Consider the following 20,289-nt stretch of genomic DNA (forward strand, 5'->3'; position numbering starts at 1 on the left):
TCTGTTGCACCTGAACAGATACTGAATTAACTAATATGATTGCGTTATCAACACAAAATTAAATGACAGATAATATAACATCATTGAAAACATACATTTTGGAAAATACTTGTACACCACCCAATTTCCATAATTCTCCAAATAAACATATAAAAAATACCGAACACTGTTCTAACTGGATGTGTACAAAATGTGACTTTTAGTATCATTGGCAACACTGGTTATATTCATAGTTCCTTAACCAAAAGTAATAACTCCCTCAGTAGTCCTCATTTACAAATCCTAGTACAGTTATTCAAAATGTATTTTTCACCAATCCCTTTAAAATAATTCTCGTTCCAAATACTCTCAAATCAATGTCAAACTCACCAATCGAGGGCAGGCAATAAGCAACTGTTAGAACAAAGAATCTTAACTGGTAACATTTCCAGAGTTATAAAAATTCCCTGGTTATCCCGAAGCCCCGGCATAAAACAACCTCAGTAAAAGTGTAGGGGCTTTTAAAAAGCACACCATGAACTTCACTTGGGTTAAATAAAAAAAGTCACAAGATGTTTTATTCGTAAAAAATAATTTACACTCCTCTACTATTGCCATAACCCATTGCATATTTCCACAGATTTAGGCCCAATATCCATCTGCATAGAATTTGTAGAAAATATGATTACCAAAGAGATCATTCTAAGGTGAGTTATAATAAAATAGATTAAATGATGGAACTTTTCATCTGAGTTTCAAAATTTCACCAATAGGACAGTATAAAATGCAATTTGTGTACCTTTTGTGTTACAAGAAGACTTTTCTGCTAGCGTGCACATGAGAGCCTAAACTGTATGTTCTCTTCACAGGTGGGGCATACTACCTTATCTCAAGAAGTCTAGGGCCTGAGTTTGGTGGATCAATTGGACTTATATTTGCGTTTGCGAACGCAGTGGCAGTAGCTATGTATGTAGTAGGATTTTCTGAAACTGTGGTGGAGCTTCTTAAGGTAAATATATTTCAAAAACAGGATTACATCAAAATCACAGATAATGTTATTTCCTTGATCAAATTTAGGAATATAAAATGAATAAGTATAATTTTAATGAATAGTGAGTGTACTCAGTCATATTGTGCATCTCTTACAAATAACAAAATACAGAACACACAAAGTCACACACCTCTCGAAGATGTACTCATCAAAATGAGAAAATATAATGAGATAATACAATTTGTTATTTACCTATGAGCATCCTAAACATTTTACCTGAAAGTCTCAATGTCACAAATGTAAAACTGTTCAATATGCATGTGAAATTGTATTTTGTTAAATCCATAAACTGGCACAAACAGATTCTGATAAGTAAATAGAGACCTAACGAAGAATAAATGTTTAGTGTCCTCAACACAACTAATACTTTGTTACACTTGTATACCCTTGAAATATAATGATTTTTGTGTCCTCTATGCATTATTTTCTTCTTTTAAATCTTTGAGTAATGAATGTCTAAAGCGTAATCTGGGGATAGCTAAAGTAAAGGTGATGGGTTCCTGAAAGCAGTCCAGATGCAGCTCAGAACTCCCTTATAGCGCTGTTGACATTCTGAAGGTGTAGAACTGTCTTGGGATCTAATTCTTTTGGGAACTTAAATGATGAAACCATATTGATATTTGCCAAGGGATGTTTTTGTACCTCAATAGAATAGATGGCTCCTCAGCTCACACTTCACTATTTATTTACAACCGAGAGCAACTGCAGCACGTGAGCATGCAAATGGGGTTTAAATCAGGTATACAACTCTTTTCTGTAGAAAACAGGTTTCTGAGATGCATCCTAGGGGTAACTTGTGGTACAACTAAGTAAATACTTCATACCTTGCTTTTAATCTCACCAAAGAAACCTATCAATATAGTTTATTTTAGAATTTTACATGTGATCCCTAGAAATTTGTTAGAGCTTCCACATGCAGGCTTAATCCATCCAGATTCACTGTCATTCTGGATGAGTGACTTGATGATGGAGCATACCACAGACAACCTGTTGGTGAGTATCCTTTTATAAACCCCTTAGCGTTTTCTTCATAGGGTAGTGATGATTGCATAGGGTTTCCATTTTTTACCCTCAAGCCTGTGAAGATGGTGAGTCTTATCTAGTGTGCTGTATATTCTGAATATTTGTGATGATCCAGCGCTCCTGGGTCTATAGACACCTGAGATTTATGATTGAACCTCTATGTCAGAAGTGATATATGAGCTAGAAAACTAAATTATTTTTGTTTTCAAATAATGTATAAAAAGCTGGGTTTAAATTAATTTTAAAAATAGCACTAGAACAAATTATACATGCATTCAGATATTATACTCAAACATGACTATGCTACATATGTAGTTCTAGAAAGTAGATAAGCACTTTCTGCAGACACAGTAATTACATGACTGGTTTTGCTGCATAAAATGTTGATTGTTCTATTTCTGTTTTTTAAGATGTTGTATTCAAAAGTAGTTAAAATGATGTGTGAATATGAAAATGTATTTTCTGTTGAATTGAAAACAACCACATACACTAACGTTAATAAAGAAGTGACCTTCATATTTTCATAGTGTGTGAAGCATGCTTTTATATACGATGATAGACTCACTATAGATCGGTACACTTTTGGCGTTACATCTAAAATAAAGATCCTTACCCGTATAAAGTAAAAGCGACCAATAGATGAGCTTGTATACTTTAAAAACCAAATCTGATGAAAAGGAGAATGAAACTGGAAAATTAGAACCTTTCTATTACGCACTTCGAAGAACATTACCTTATTTAAGTTTGTATGGAATGAGCCCTAAAAGACAGTACAGATTCTGTCCTCAACATTTAATAAATTTTGCGTTAAAGCAGATGTGTGTATGATGGCCTTCAATGCCTCTCCTCAGGGACACCACAGAACACACAGCCGTAAATGCTGACCCACATGTTTGCATGCCATCCCTCATGTTGCCACAAGTAAATTGCAAATGTTCTGGCTCACAACGACAGAAATGTTTCTGTTCCATTAATGTCCTTCTCATATCTTAAAGAAAAGACCCCCAGAGAGAGAGTGTGCTACAATGCCATAACAATGGTACTCTGCACTTAAAAATGCATATACATAACACAATGACACATTAAGGAAAGCACAGAATTTGTGCTGAGCGTGTCCATATCCACCCTTTTTTGTGTACATCCTTGTAACACTTGGTGCAGATCAGTTTGGCCCATGTCATTGCGCGATGCAAGAAAGATATGTGAAACAAATTATTTGGGTATCACTTAAATTTCCGCTAAGTGTGAAAGCTTTCATCATGATACATGTTTTTTTATTGTGAAACCAGTCCTGTTTCCAGTCTGGTGCCAACACTTGTTTTCTTGTATCACCACAGTGATTTGGATTTTGCCAAACAAATAATTATACCTTTATTATCATTGTGAACTTTGTTCATTGCAAGATTACTTTGGAGACCTATGAGGCATGTGTCCCCCTCTATGTTAAAATATATGCTTAACACAAATGAACATACATTTGCCAAGCCAGTGACTATCAATAGTACTGCAGAAGTATAACATTTCTCAGTATACTAATAAACATCATAGGAAACGGGTATTTAAAACACAAATTTCTGCAATCACATCAGTGTTTATGTGGGTCTCGAGTGAGTCTCCTTTCATATATGTTGGGGCTACAAATCTCAATCACAGTCTGCAGCAGTATCAAAAGTATTTTGGTTACAGTGAGGCATCCGATAATTGCAGGGACAGCCGGGCTTTAAATATTCACCAAATGTTTAATGTACACATCCCAATAGCAAATATGCTTATATCATAAAGACTCCTATGAAGTAATTAGTGGACCCCGCCTTTGTAGCTTTGGGGTTCAATACAAGACCTCACTTTCAGTGGGTCCAGCATCTAATGTTTTCATTATATTTAACAAAATTGTGTCCCTTGATGTGACAGTAACACTTTCCCAACATCTTCTCTGTAGAGTTATAAGTGACTTTTTTCTACATGTATTAGCCTACACATTGAATCATTTTGTAAAATAATTTAAGGTTCAAACTTTGCCACTTACATCATTACAATCTAAACTATAACAAAATGCCCCTTAGACATCATCCAACAAATATATTAATTAGTCAAGATGAAACATCAATAATCAACAGAGGGCACCTACCAACCAAACAGTTCCATTAATTTCAATATAAACATTTCAATATGTTAATTACAAACTGGCCCTATTTACACTCCAACTGGCATATTACACATGACATAGTTTTAAAAAGATTCAAGAAGAGGGTAGCTTGAGGGCAATAAGACACAACACAGCAGGAGTAACATGCTCTATGTGTTTAGATGTAAAAAGTCAGTCTTCTCTCTTTGTAGTAGGAGTAGAAGTCCTACAGAACTTCCAGCTGTCGACATTTTGGTCTCACTCCCATCATTACAAGGAACTGTCATTGGGACCAGGTGGAAGTCACTTATTCATATTCATATTGATCAGGGTATTGCAAAAAACATAACACATCCAATTATTCTTTCCTCTGATATCAACACTCCATTCTTTATTTATTCCTGTTATAACATTATTTCATATCTCCATTTTATTCATATCTCATTAAAATAACAATTCATTATTTCAGCCTTCAAGTACAGTTCCGGATATATCTCTTACTTTATGTTATTTTATTTTCAAAATATACCTAAGACATTTCTCATATATACCTTAAATACCAATTTCCATGTTATCACATTTCTGTTATTCATGATGTCCAGAATATTTACATTAAGTTCATTATGATTTTATAAAATTGATTCAAATATTTATCGCTGAACAGACCCGCAATGTTATGCAGTCATATATATGAACAATAGTAATGCATTCATATACATGACCAATAGTGCAGTCACATATATGAACAACAGTGTCATACAACAAATCATGTTACCATCACATGTTCTCACATTTCCTGTGTCAAAATGTTTGACCCACAGTGATTTATTCAAATACAGAAACACTCATTTGTCAATCACCAATGAACTATAAAGAACCGACATAGAAAGAAAGGCAAAATAAAATACATGAAAACAATAGTACATATATACCTAAAGCCTCAAAGGACTTACGTTATTAAAGCAACTGTGTTTTTTTCTAGGATAATGATGCCATAATGGTAGATGACATGAATGATATTCGCATTATTGGCTCCATCACTGTGGTGCTCCTCTTGGGTATTTCTGTAGCTGGAATGGAGTGGGAAGCAAAGGTAAACATTTTACACAACATTTAAATGGGACAAACGAAATCAACACATTAAGAATGCAAATAAAAGGAATTTTTATATATAGAAAAGCTGTCCATGACTGGACAAAAATTGATTATGTCAATGATTTTGGTTATGTAACACATATTGGTCAATTCACACAAATTATATTACATTCATGATAATGACAGTAGGACAAGCTAGAAAACACAGATCAAGAAGAGTTTATAGAAACATTAGGAGACCTTCGTAAAACACAACATCTGATTATTGCATATTGAAGTGTCGTAAGATCACAGTGTTAGCGCAATGAAAACACACTTTTTTTCTGAAATGATAAACTAATTTCACTGTAAGCTACTGGTCTTCAGAGAAGTGTGGTCATTTGTATCTGGGATAGGAGTTTTATTAATTAATTAAAAATAATTGTGATAATTAACCTTTAAGAGTGCTTGAACGTGGATTCAAGAGCTTCCTCTGACACAAAGCACGTTAGCTTTTGTACATATTGTTGTGGCCTTTTAAAACTAACAATCAATACAATGCAGCAATCCTGGGAAATACCTACCTACCCACATAACGTCGGTGTGCTTGAAGCAGCTCTGGTTGTGCATTTAAAAAGTCTCGGCAATAGGATGTTTGTCTACTTATGATTTAATATGATTCTGAATGGAGAGTAGCCAAACAATGTATTATATATTATATATGACTGCTCCCCTTATCCAATACTCATATTGGAGTACATAAGAGCTCCAGAAGTAGGCAACAAGTAAACAACGTCTATATTTATGATTTTGATATTTGCGCCAGGGAGTAAGCTAAACACATCCAGCAAAAGAGGCACCGGCACCGGCCAGTGAGGCCTCGCTGTGGTTAGACTGCCACCATCGCACACATCCTTAATTTCTTCTGAACAAGCAAATTAGGAAAAGCCACAGTATCTGACAAAAGTGCTTGGTGCCACAGGTTGCATGCAGAGTTTTCTTTGCTTGCTTCGCTCTCTTTTCTCCCCGGAGTTTCTCTGGTGCATGCTGAACACAAGATGTGTGTGGTTCTGAGTTTAAACAAGTACTTGCGTGGCAACAGCGTGGACCATTATATCAGACTGCCATGTGTTGGTATTTTGACCGAGTAAACATGGTCAAACCATTCCCTGACATCCTCTGCTTGCCACAAATCAATCCAGAGGTTCATGACCCCATGAAGTAATTATACCTTATTCTGGCACAAAGACATGGACTTCTGCAGTACATTGCAGTACTCAGGCTATGCAGTGTTTTGAGCGTCTTCTTTCTTTCAAACCTTGGAATAGAAAAACATAAATCCCTTTCTCCATTAAACCCTGAAATGTATGGCTCACCATATATGGCAGACTTTCATCTTATTGCTATATAATTTACAACATGGTGCACAAAGCTGATAAGTATTTTTAGGAAAAGATATTGTGTTGCATTGCTGTTACGATTGGTATGCTGCCCACTTGATCTCACAGAGTGCTTTTTTATTCAAAGGCTCAGGTTATGCTCCTCATCATCCTCCTTATAGCAATTGTGAACTTCTTCATTGGAACTGTAATCCCAACCAATAATGAAAAGAGGGCCCGGGGCTTCTTTAATTATCAAGGTAAGTGTGACAGCTGTCGAATGGAGTTCACATTACACTCACGGGCTATTCACTCACGCTCCCACCATCTCATCATGCGCATTCTACTGCCGCATTTACCACCAGCATGAAAACTGACTTTCCAAACCTTCAAATTGGCTTCCATGCACCCTACTGATTGCTACACTAAGACCAGCTACTGTCAGGCCTGCAGTATATGCTACACAAATATAAACACACTCCGATATGCTGTCCACTCACTTGCTCACATTCTGCTCAGGCATGGGCTCCCAGTTTATATGCTTAATGCAAACACAAGCACAAACTCTAATCCAGTCACATATATTCTAAAACCACCTGCTTCCAACTAAACTAACAATACATCACTCTTCTCATGTACTCCAACACTACCATATCCATGTACGCTCTTCCCACCAACACCCAAACACACTCATCTTCCTTGCATCCCACATTCTGTTGAATTGATCCCTCACTCTGCCAGAGCACAATAACTCTGCAACACACTAGCCTACAAACTAAGGGGGTCATTCTGACCCCGGCGGGCGGCGGTCACCGCCATTTGGCCGCTCCGCGGTCAAAAGACCGCTGCCGGCATTCTGACCTTCCCGCTGGGCCAGCGGGCACTTCCCAAGGTAGCACCCGCCGGCCCAGCGGGAAGGAGGCCTGCAACACTGAAGCCGGATCCGAATGGAGCCGGCGGTGTTGCAGGCGTGCGACGGGTGCAGTTGCACCCGTCGCGCTTTTCACTGTCTGCTAGGCAGACAGTGAAAAGCATGCTGGGGCCCTGTTAGGGGGCCCCTAGACACCCGTTACCGCCAGCCTCTTCCTGGCGGTGACAACCGCCAGAAACAGGCTGGCAGTAAGGGGGTCAGAATCCCAGCGCCGCCATGGCGGATTCGCCCAGCCGGGGGAAATCCGGCGGGAAACCGCTGGACCCGGTTTTTTGACCGCGGCTTTACCGCCACGGTCAGAATGGGCAGGGAAGCACCGCCAGCCTGTTGGCGGTGCTTCCGTCATTCGCGGCGGAATGACCCCCTAAGTATTCACACATATCTACATCACACGCATACCACATACAAACACCAGACTGACTGAAGTACATAATCAATCGTGGATTCAAAGCGATCTCAAAACAAATACAGCACTCCAATATATTTTACACATTTAAATGTGTTTACATGCATAAATAAGCAGATTCAGTGATCACACACATGCATAATCTATCCTCACACATGGAACATATCCACAACCCCATAACCAATAATCCACTCACTTAAAATTCACTTACTACAAGTACACGCACACATATATCTATTTCACTGAAAGAAACAAAGGTTAGCGTAAAATTAGCTGTGTATAGCAATTGCGCAAGTTTTAGTTACTGATGAATTTTTGTTTAAAATGTTACATTGTCACTGAAAATTTCACCTAACTATAATGCTACTTTAACCTTTGTTTTCTTAGTGTTTTTTTAATGTAAAGGGATATTTTATTACCATACATCTTTCAGCCTTTGGACCTGCATGGCAATGGGTTGGCCACTCTCCAAGGCCAGCCAACCACCTGCTGCACATGGCTATGTGCAGCATGGAGTAGGCCGCCAGCCTTGGCCTGGGAGCAGCCAACCCTACCCCACGCATTGCCTTTGGGCATGCACAACGTACAGTTGATGTCACAGGTCCTAGCTGTACTGAGGAAGACTTAATGATTTTGTCAAAGAGTCACAAAAACAAATTATAAAAAGTGAGTCTGTTGGCTTTATCGAGGGGTGACCCTATCAATATATAAAAAACATATCTATCATCTTTCTCCAGACATCACCAATGTTTTAATGTAATGTATATTTCAGTAATGCACACAATGCAATGTTTACTCATATTGATTATTATTAACATGTTTAATGCCCACCTCCACCATGAACTGAACCCTCCATGCTTTAATGCTGGACTTTGAGAAGATAACTCTTTCAGTGGGACTAACCAGGTACCTGTATCCGTCCCGCACTTCAGCGCAGTCATCCTGAACCTGTGACTTTCACCCACTCGCATGGCTATATAACTATGAGTGCCACTTTGTGCTTTTGGGTGCTATGCTTACCCCAAAATTTTGAAATTGCAACTCTCTGGTTCAAATGATTTGTTTTTATGTTGTTCTGATGGTGTTAAATATTTTACTCAATTTCACTCTATTTTTTTTAATTGGTGTGGAATTGTTCTTGCATTGTATTTTCACTTTATTAATGTTTGTGTGCTGCATAAACACTTTACACATTGCCTCTAAGTTAAGCCTGGCTGCTTTTGTGCCAAGCTACCAGAGGGTTAAGCACAGATTCATTTAGTGACTTTTGTTGTTCACCATGATGAGGATCATGGCTGTTGCTTGAGAAGGGTTCAGCCCCTCTCAATCAACATCCCAATTTCTCACACCTTTCTTCTCCTGTATGTTTGTGCACTCTCCTATGCCTCATTTCCTTTTTCTATTCCGTTCTCATTATTTTGCTTGTTCTCTGCTCTTGTTTAATTCTTCTCTCCTTCCCATCTGGCCTGCAATCACTTCTCATAAGAAGATGTTATTATACCATTTCAAATAATGAATCTTCTTACAAGATTATGTGTTGCATACAGACCAGGCCACTTCACACCACGTGCTAACTGTCCCCTCAACTCTCATCATGTCTTAAACACAAATGATAGAGCAGAAATAGGATGAGCCAAGGTTAGCTCTAAGGCTAAATAACACACATATTTTCCATGATTCAAAGGCTGGCTCCTGTATATGTTGTAAAGTCTCTCCGGGGGTGTATGGGCTGAAGAAGTGTTTGCTGAAGTCAATTAGTTTTGTTGTACAGGTGGAGATACCTCTTAAGGTTAATGCATAATGTATGTTGTAACCTGCAAGTCAGTGGTTTCCATTATTTATCTTGGAGAAACATTCACTTCTGTTGTCTGCTTTGTATACATTCTAAGTGAATGAAGCATGTGTGGAACCAACTATTCTGTGAGGATAGTTTGTAGGACAGCTGCCCACACTGTACCTGTCCTGAGTGAATAAAGCTAGCTCGATGACAGTCTAAACACTGCATCTGGGCTTTCATTGGTAGAGTTATGTAAGGTTCTGCACAGGTCGGGGTGCACTATTTTCTCAGCAGCATGCCTGTGCTCTCAGTAGTAACACCATTCTGAACTCTGTATCAGGGGCGGCTCCTCCATGAGGGCAGGGGAGCGTCACCCCACCCCCCGCCAGCAGCGACAGCTGCAAAACCTTCATAAGGAAACAATAATAAAGGGGCTGGGCCACGGGGATGACGAGTGTGAGGGAGAGTGCTGAGCACTCTCCTTCAGAGCGCATGTGTGTTCGGCTTGCACATGCTCCCAGTCTGCCTCAGCTGCTTTGAGCAGCATCAGGATTGATGACAGGACAGGCTTGGGAACCTGTGCCTGCCTGCAGCTAGCAGAGGAGCGGGACGCTGTGTGGTGCACACAGTTTTCAGGTAAGTTAAAAAAAAAAAAAAACGTTTTTAATTAAGATTTTCTCCCCAAACCCCTCCTGACCATCACTGCGCACGCAGCCACAATCCGCCCCCTTTAACACCGCAAGCCATTATTGCTCTGTATCTTGTTTGTGCTCAGCTGCAGTTGCTAGCGAACCTGAATGCTCGCCCATTCTATGCCTCTGTCTGCCTGGTGATGGGTAATGCAAATGAAATATTGAACTGATGATATATTATAACTATAACATTGACAACTAAATATTGTCAACGTAAGTGTAGCTTTACCATTATTAGCTCAGGTGTAACGATATTTTAGAGATGCTTTAATTGTCACAATATATCTGGAGGTTTAGGCAGCCATAGTGTGGTACAAAGGTACAACATCACCCACCACCACCCTCTTCTTCTCTGCCAAAGCTTTTTTTATGTTGGTGAGGGCCCGGGAGCTCCCCATTAATAAAATTCTACAAACAACTTACAAAACAGGCAAAGACAGACCTATTATCTTTGCAAACGTTTGTTTATATGTCATTTACCTATGCGCTTACTACATTAAATGAAAGACACTGAATGAATATATGACTGCATTTATACACCTTACTCTTTCAAAGCACTCTCATATTATTCATTCTAAATAGTGCACAAAACGCACATCAAATTGTAATGTATGGGATCTCGACTTATGCTGGCTGTATAAAAAAGGAGGCAAAGTTGTAAAACATCACTTAACATAACAATAACAGTCTGATTGAAGGTTTGCTGGAACAGGTGTGATGGGATACCTGCCCTTATATTATGTATTCATATCTGAAAAGCCTTTTTATGCGAACACAGCCTACCAAGAACCTTTTGCAGGTTTGGCCTGAATTCAAGAGGACAACCCTAGACAAAAGAAACACACTTATCCAATTTGAAAATACTTAGCCTCTCATTTAAAGTTTGCCAGGCCAGTGTCAAAGATGTTTGTCCTTTGCATGGACACAGGTCACATGAAGTGGCTTCTACATCTATAATGTGAGCTGCTTCAGAGGAAGCAGGGAAACTGTGATGGCAGGTCTGCTTGCTTGTCGAGTAAGGGGGCACTTCTAGAGTTATTTAAGTCATAGGTGTTTACATGGTGGTTAGTCTTGGAATGAGAAGACACCAAGGGAAATGGGACACGAGGGATCCCTTGATAGATTTGGCACCTCTGGCAATTTCCTCTTCGGTGGTCAGAAAAGAAGGCTCTCCATTACCAAACTACATTCCCCTGACCTATGTAGAGAGTAGGATAACCAAGAGTATGACAGACGAGACACCCTACATTTTTTAATCTGATATCCCTTTTCTAGCTGTCTCTCAATAAAGTCCTAATTCTTGAAATCATGTTTTATAAGTATGCGCCCTAAAACAAAGCTGACAATTATAGGCGACCACTAATAAGTCATGTTTTAAATAGGAATATATCAATCAGGGATCAAACCAGCAGCCAGTGTTAACATGCTCTGTTTTACTCACAGCTTCAATATTTGCAGAGAATTTTGGACCAGAATTCAGTGATGGAGAAGGTTTTTTTTCTGTGTTTGCCATTTTCTTCCCCGCTGCCACAGGTATTCTTGCGGGCGCCAACATCTCAGGAGACTTGATGGTATGTAGTCTATTTACTTTAATATTACTAGAATATAACATTGTATTTTTATTGAAACGATGACTACTTAACATCCTATCATATCCTAATACAAATGTTTAGGTATTAGCTTCACAAGCCTTGTTTTATTACAACATACTTCGGATTTGCATAGTAGGGCCATTAGGGAATAATTACCCCTTACAAATACATATACAAAACCAAATGACCAACTTTACTAAATCCATAACAAACCATTTTGAACAAAGCAACAAGTAGGATAAAACAAACCTTCCACTGCAACCCATTTCACAGATCAGGTGATCAATACCCATCAAGTGTCATCAAGGAATGATCAAACATACTAGCTTCAGCAATATCAAAGTCCACTTTGGATGCAGACATACTGCTAATTAAAAGCAAATCCCCGAAATTCCTTTCGTGCCAAAACATTTGGAGAGATGCTAACCAAAAATCTAGGGTTCGGTTCACAAAACGTTACACCCAGAGAGTGTTGCTGTTGCAAGAGTGTAGCTTTACTCCTGTTTTGGGATTCCCACATTTTCGCAGGTTACACCTAAAACCGGCACCATTGGCTTTTTTCCAGATCCAGCAATGGAAAGGTTTTGTAAAAGGCCTAGGCATTTCGACAAAGAAGATTTATATGCACTGCAAATCTGTGCATTAGGAAAAGCAGCACCTTTTTTTAAAACTTCTATTTCCCCAAAGGAACATATTTTCTCCCATGGTGAGAACCATTCCTTAATATCCCACAAAGTTTGGGACGCTCTATTTCTTTTCTCACTAAGGAAATTAGTTTTCTCCTGCAAATTACACATGAACATCACTGACCATTTTCTGAGTGAGAAGAAGTTGTGGAGGAGTTTGTGAATACCCTTATAAGGCTAAACACATTATGAAACACCTACCCCCTGGTCTTGGTATGGGATTTGCTTCCACATAACATTATATATAAGTAAAAGCATTTCTGACTGCAAGATCACTTTTTGCTAACTCTTTCCAGTTGATCTTAAAATCTGCCTATTTATGCTCATAGGTCTGATTTTCTAGCATAAATTGCTTTCTGAATTGGGTATAGATACAGATATTACAGGCTGAATTTGCATTTTGGCAGGTGCTCATCCAAACTTCCTGGATCATGAAAGTTCTGCCTCAGACAGCCAGGTAGCTACCTATCCAACAAATTGAGGGTTCCCTGGTGGGTGGGCAGATCATGCTTGCCAGCAGTCCTGCTGGCTTGGTGGAAGCACGTTCAGAAAACATAGCAGCTGGCTTGGATTAGATTTTAAGAAATAAAGATGACATACAGGGAGTGTTCTCCATGAGTGTTAAGGACATTTTTCTTCTTTTGCTGCCTGTGACCATATGGTAAACATAGACCAGAAAATATGTAAACTGAAGGTACCGGGCCAGTGGTAGAAAGGTAGCTATCAAGGAGTTTCCTTTAACAGAGCTGGCCAAGACTATGCCGGTGAAAACTCAGCAGTAGGTGAGGTGGGACAGCTGTGGTTCCCTTTGGGGCAGGGTTTCACTAGTTTATGCCAGATCTTCTCCTTTGCCAAACCTTAAATGATGTCTATTAACTACATTTTGAGTTGTAAGGGAATATATCACTCAGCATCTAAAAACCTCTGAAATATGCCACTTATGGGGAGCTAAGCAACCATACATTCCCCACTGAAATGTTAAAGCACTTGCACAAGATATTACACAAGACATCACAAATGACATCAAATGACGTAATCAGTAAAATCACTGGTTACACCTTATGCAGTTCTCCCAACGATGTCATTATCACTAAAGGTATTACATGCAGAAAAAATCTTCCGATCCTAGATGTTTTTTACAGACATAATATTAATTTTAAAAAGGCTGCAATAACACTGACTGATAACAAGTATCCAAGTGGTCATAAATTAACTATTAACAGATTTCTTCACAAGTATTATGTGTTGATGAAAATTTGCAACTGTACAATTCCTTTGCAATTATGGATAAGTTGTTTGGTGCCCATATTTTGGGGGTTTGCTCGTATCTTTGGCTAGATTTGGTCAACTTGCACAAAACAGTCCATAAATAATATTTGCCAACCTCAGACTACTTCTGCCAAATTCTGTGTAGCCTAAACAAAGAATTAATTTTAACCTGATAGGCTAATAGTGTTGTGTTGTTCTTGAATCACCAATTTTTATTGAGAACTGCAAATTACCTTATTGAAGGAAGAGTACTCCTTATTGCTGCTGTCATCTTGATCTACCTTGGCAGATTTGTAAACCCTCTTCTTCTAAATGAAGCCATGTGGGGATGATGTGACCACACCTAAAAAATTGAGTATACAAACAGTTACGTGAATGGGAAGACAAAAACATAGAAGGAATATTTAAAGGGTGAGGTTACACCACACAAGTAATTCAAAGAACCACAAAGAAGAAAGGAGATAGACACAACCAAAAATGAAATCTGTACAAACAAAAAACCAAACAGATTAATTTTGGATTATAGTTTTGGGGCCAAAAGAATAAAAAACATAATCCAGAAATACTGGTGTGTCTGTATAACATTTAATGGTGTAAAGGAAATGATTATACATGATTAGAAGCAAACAAAAATGTACCTATAAAATGTCCATTTCATTGAAGAAAATGTTGGTATGCAGCCACTTACCAAAAAAACAATGTGGATTGCAGACACAAGGGAATAAGACAGGCTTTTAGCAAAGCCAAATATGCAAGGCATGTAAAAATGTATTAACTACAATAGAATATGAGAAAAGATAAAGCAATAACTAACTTCCAGTAGTGGTAAAATGATGTATGTATTAGTGTCCTTGCAACAGAATGTAGGATGCAAGCATAATACCTATTTTAAACAAATGTATATTTGAACATCTTAAAATAATACGATTTGAGACCTATGCTGTGCTATAGACGGAGTCAATAGGAGTGTATGTAGAGAAAAAGCTAGACAGGAGACTAGAATTATACTACATACTGGATATGCAACCGGCATCCACAAGGATTAAATAAAGATGAGGAAGTGTACGTTCATTTTGATGGCATAAAAAGAAGGGACTATAGAATACTGCCTGACACATGTATGTGCATTTCTGTCTGCATTTGAACTGACACAAATGCACAACCATATTTGTATTTGTAAGAGGCTTCTAAGGTAGGTTTATAATAGAAGGAGGAAGTGGCACACAGCAGTTAATTCCTGACTTGATAAATGTGCAGACTTTTCAGAGCCATGAAATAGAAACTGGGATTATTCAATCAATCAATGAATCAATGTTTTTTTCTGGAGCACAGCTAATCACCTGTTCTGGTCCCAAGGCGCTAGGGGTGGTAGGGGAAGAGGGGAGGTATGCGCTCATTTGAATTGCTTGATGACCGGTCACTTGAAGAGTCCGGTCTTGAGGTCCTTCCTGAATTGAGGCAGAGGAAGATTGCCTGAGATGAAGAGGAAGAGAGTTCCAGGTCTTAACAGTGTGGTAGGAGAAGGATTTTCCTCCAGCTGTGGTCTTGCGGATCCGTGGGATGGTGGCCAGGGCCAGGTGAGTGGAATGGAGTTGCTTGGTTGGCGTGTAGAAGGCAAGGTGGAGGTTGAGATATGCAGGTCTGATGTTGTGGAGGGCCTTGTAGGCATGCATGAGGAGCTCGAAGGTGATTCTCTCGTTGATCAGGAGCCAGCGGAGGTCTCTTAGGTGTCCGGAGATGTGGCGATGGATATCCAGGATGAGTCTAGCAGTGTTGTTCTGGATTCTTTGCAACTTTCCTTGGAGCTTATGGGAGGTGCCTGCTTGAGTGTGTTGCCATAGTCCAGTTATTGCTGCTGAGCACCTAGGTGATTGTTCTTCTGGATTCAAAGGGGAGCCACTTGAAGATGTTTCGGAGAAGGCAGAGCATGTGGAAGTAGGAGGACAAGACAGCGTTGACTTGGTCATTTATAGACAGCGAGGATTTGAGGATGATGCAGAGGTTGCGTGCATGGTCAGTTGGTGTGGGGCGCCACATGAGTGCTGTGGGCCGCAAGGAGTTATTCCAGGCAGGGGGGTGGTACCGAGGATGAGGACTTCTCATTGTCAGAGTTAAACTTGAGGCAGCTGTCTTTCATCCAGGCTGCGACTGCCTTCATCTTGTTGCATGACAGTAGGTTAATCGGTGAGGGGGAGGATCAGCTGAGTGTTGTCAGAGTGGGAGATGATGTTGAGTCCGTGGTTTCTGATGATGCTTGCTAGCGGGACCATGTAGATATTGAAGAGGGTGGGGCTCAAGGATGAGCCTTGGGGGATGCTACAGCTGATCTTTGTAGGTTCAGATGTGAACGGTGGGAGCCTGACTCTCTGGGTCAGTGAGGAAGGAGAGGATCCGTTCCAGGGCTTTGCTGCGGATGCCAGCGTTGTGGAGTTTTGTACAGAAGGTCTGGTGGGAGACGGTGTGAAAGGTGGCTGAGAGGTCCAGGAGGAAGAGGGCTGTAGTTCACCTCAGTCCAGGAGATTGTGGATGTTGTCTGTTGTGGTGAAGAGAGCAGTCTCAGTGCTGTGATTGCTTCAGAAGCCATATTGGGAGGGGTCCAAGATATGGTTGGTCTAAATGAATTTGGTGAGTTGGGCGTTGACGTCTTTTTCAATGACTTTGGGTGGGCAGGGGAGCAGAAAGATGGATCTGTAGTTCTTGAGGTCTGACGGGTCTGCAGAGGTTTTTTTCAGCAGGGGGTATTGAACCATAATGGCCAGTGATCTACTGCACGCTCCTCTCAATTTGTTCAATATGTTCCCTTGATGCAAGCCTTCAATCTTAAAGCAGCACTTTTCTCTTTAAGGGACACAGGGTGTTTTTACAAAAAACATATTGACATGCATATGTAGGGATGGACCCTGCATTCACAGCCACTCTCACTGAGTCACACAACTTCTTGCTTCATTAATAATAATGAAGCAGGAGGCATTGTGTGATCTCCTCCAAATACATATTTTGTGATGCACCTGATTAGTACATCAGTCACGTTAGGAAATGTAGGACAGGTTGAACGCAATTGGTGTGCAAAAACACCACCTAATTTGTGGCCCATCCCGCATCTGATGCTTGTAGTGGAAAATTTCAAATTTTGGCTCCTCTCAGATAAGTTTTAAGTGCTTACATTGTAAATAAATACTTGACAGATTAACACAAGCACTAAAGAATTTCAAATCAGTCCACCCGGCCCTTTCTGCTAAATTAGTATAGTTCTGTAATTTTTGCTTGTAAAATGTTGGAATCATAAATGCACCTGCTCTTACGCTAGTTGTGGACCCTCCCTCCCACGGCATGACTTGATGCCAATTAACATCCTGCACTATACTTTGCTACATACAGCATTAAAACTAACAGTAGAGTATGGATAATCATAGTCATTATATATTGTTCTCCTAATAACGTTTATAAAGTTTGATAGAACAGAACAATATGTTCCAGCTTTCTCAAAACCTGTTATCACTCTTTGAAGATTTCATGCAGATTGGTTACAACGTTCAAATGCTATAGAAGGGGTCGAAACATAGACACACATATCAAACCCTCATGTTATTGTTTTCTACTCACACACAGCGAAGAAATAGCTAAAGAGAATGGCACAGATTTTCGCCTGCTAAACAGGTCAGTGTCTTCTGTGTCCTTTTACAAGCTTGGTGCAGTTCTAGTCTTTAGTTTCTGTGCAAAAAATATAAATTTCTAACAAATCTGGTTGAAAAGTGTAAGACAATCGTGAGCATCCGTTGGTGCTATGATGTTGCATGATTTGATTAGCTGGTGCGAGCCCAACAGAATTTTACTCTGCCATCTTAAAAGACCTTTAACATAATCAGTAGGCACAGATCAGCAAAAATTATTTTTTAAAAACTGATATAAAGACATGCTAGATAAATAATTAGCATAAATGACAAAGATACTATTCGAGTATGGGGTATGAGGTTAAAAAATGCTTCATTTGGAAGAAACAGGAGGATTGGATTTCTAATTTGATGACTTACTATATAACCCCAATTGCATGAACAAAGGGGCTACTTTAGTGTTTGCGCAGGTCTGACATTACACACTGTATCAAATTTATGGACAAACGTACATTATCTTGCAACATCATCAGAGGCTCAAAGACTCACAAATAACACATTTGTAATACCTGTGGGTCTATGACGTTTTTGCAAAACTCGAAAAATGACCATAAGGCATGCCAGTTAAGAATATTTAAATTGGAACTGGGTCTTAGATCTCTGAAGCTGAGTTTATGAGTGGTCTAAAGAGGTAGTAGGCCAGAGTAGAAAAGAAGAAAAACAAGTGAGTGAAACTCATGACATTTGGTGTGGATGTTCTCCTGGGTGGTAACTGACCTAACAAAGCTTGATGGTGGACATACTATATATCGTAACCCAGAGTTGCCAGAAAATATGGCAGGGTACTAGTCAGTGTGACCCCCTTCCAGGGAGTCACACAAACTCTTATATAGAACAGTTTCAAAAGTATGATGAGGGTAATGACTTGACAACGTTTGTAAATCCAAGCGTTATATGAAAAATGCATTATTAAATTGAGTGAATGCTACAGCGTGAGGAAGTGTAAGTGTGTCTGTGTTAGAGAGGAAGAGAGGAGAAAAAGACAAAATGTGAGAAGGACGAAGACACAAAGAATAGGAGAAAGAAAAAGAGAGAAAAAGTAAGAAAGAAATTAGTGGAATAGAGAGAGAGAGGGATAAATATTGTTACAATGTTGTCGCTGTTCCACAGCACATTTTTATAAAGCCTCGCCATAGTTCCTGAGTTAGTTCTGTCATGGCAACATGAATTTACAGACTATTTTATTTCTTTAAGGATCCTCAAGGAGCTATACCCAAAGGAACAATGTTGGCCATTCTGTTTACAACAATAGTCTACATTGCAGTTGCAATTTGTGCAGGTAAGAACACAACATAACTAAGATTTTGCCTTCTGAAATGTATAGTTAACTTTGCTACATTGCTTTAATGGCAATAGGCCAAACATGCCCTTTGAAGGCTATTCTAATCTCGACAATAATGCCTGTTAAGAAGCAGAGAACTGTTATAACACTGTTTAATATTACCAGCATAAAACACCACACTGTAACTGGGTTTACAAGCTTACATCAATATGAGGACCTTCCTGCAACTGCTAAGCACCAGCAGCCAGTCAGCTCATTGCTGGTGAGCATGTACAAAGGCGACTCACGCCAAGCACATTCATTCCTTCCTCTAATAACCACACACGCATAACAAAACACCCCAAAGAAAATAACACACACCTCTTCCTGAAATTCTGAGCGTACCACTAAAATGAGAACTCTCTTCCGGATTCCATGTGTGTTTCCAAGCATTTCGGTGTTCAATTGTCGTATTACCTGCTTACATATTATTTTTTCCAATGGGATAAAGATAGGTATTATCTTCTATTTGAAAGATCTTCTATGGGAACAATGTTAAACATACCGAGCATATTTAAACATTCTTACGTTCTAAGGGCCAGATGTACTAACATTAGTGTTTGCAGTTACCAAACAGTGAATTTTTGTGTTCGCTATTTGATAATAGCAAACACTAATGTACTAAAGTGTGTTTTACACTTTTTGCGATTCCTAGTGGGTCACAAATAGACCTACCTCATGAAAATTATTGAGGTAGGTCTCAGTATGCGACTCATTGGAAATTGCAAAAAATCAGAGGGATGATGCCCTGCTTGGGTCAGCAGACCACCATGTCTGTGATTGCTTTTAATAAAGCATTGTTTTTAAAATGCAGCGAGTTTTCCTTAAAATAAAAATGAAAAGTAAATGCTCTTAAAACTTAAAAAATATTTTCCCAACCATTCTCAAAGGGAAGGTTCCCCTGTGAATGTTTTGCAACTGCATTTAGTTTGCAAAACATTTGTACATACAATACTGATTTGGTATTAAGAAGGAACGCCCTCTACACAACCCTTCCAAACACTAAATCGCAAAACCCAAATTGCGGTTCGGTAACATGTTATTAAATCACAATTTGGGCTTTGTACATCTCAAAAATGGTTTATCTGGTCGTAACCCAAATTGTGCGAATGGGACTATTTGTAACTGAAAAAATGCTTTGTACATCTGGCCCCTAGTTCGGAGGTCTTCGCTTGTGCATTGCGCATTTTCAGAAGTTACCACCAACAAATGAAAAAAAGTTAAGAGCAAAGTAAAATATATTAGCATGTAATTTTAAGCACTTTACTATTGTAAGAGAAGCAATTTTTAATGAATTTGAAGGAAATAGATCA

General features: G+C 39.2%; 1 protein-coding gene across 3 annotated transcripts in view; it reads left to right on the top strand.

Moving 5' to 3' along the window:
• The window catches only part of SLC12A1 (solute carrier family 12 member 1), a 372,378-nt gene that overhangs the window by 137,771 nt on the left and 214,318 nt on the right, over positions 1 to 20,289 (top strand). For all 3 annotated transcript variants that reach the window (XM_069222497.1, XM_069222494.1, XM_069222496.1), the window contains exons 6-10: positions 849 to 988; positions 5,161 to 5,271; positions 6,780 to 6,891; positions 11,881 to 12,008; positions 18,850 to 18,934. In XM_069222497.1, coding sequence (XP_069078598.1) covers positions 849 to 988; positions 5,161 to 5,271; positions 6,780 to 6,891; positions 11,881 to 12,008; positions 18,850 to 18,934 — 576 coding nt within the window. The remainder of the gene's footprint in view (positions 1 to 848; positions 989 to 5,160; positions 5,272 to 6,779; positions 6,892 to 11,880; positions 12,009 to 18,849; positions 18,935 to 20,289) is intronic.

Source organism: Pleurodeles waltl, chromosome 3_1, assembly GCF_031143425.1.
Source record: "Pleurodeles waltl isolate 20211129_DDA chromosome 3_1, aPleWal1.hap1.20221129, whole genome shotgun sequence".
Classification (NCBI taxonomy): Eukaryota; Metazoa; Chordata; class Amphibia; order Caudata; family Salamandridae; genus Pleurodeles; species Pleurodeles waltl.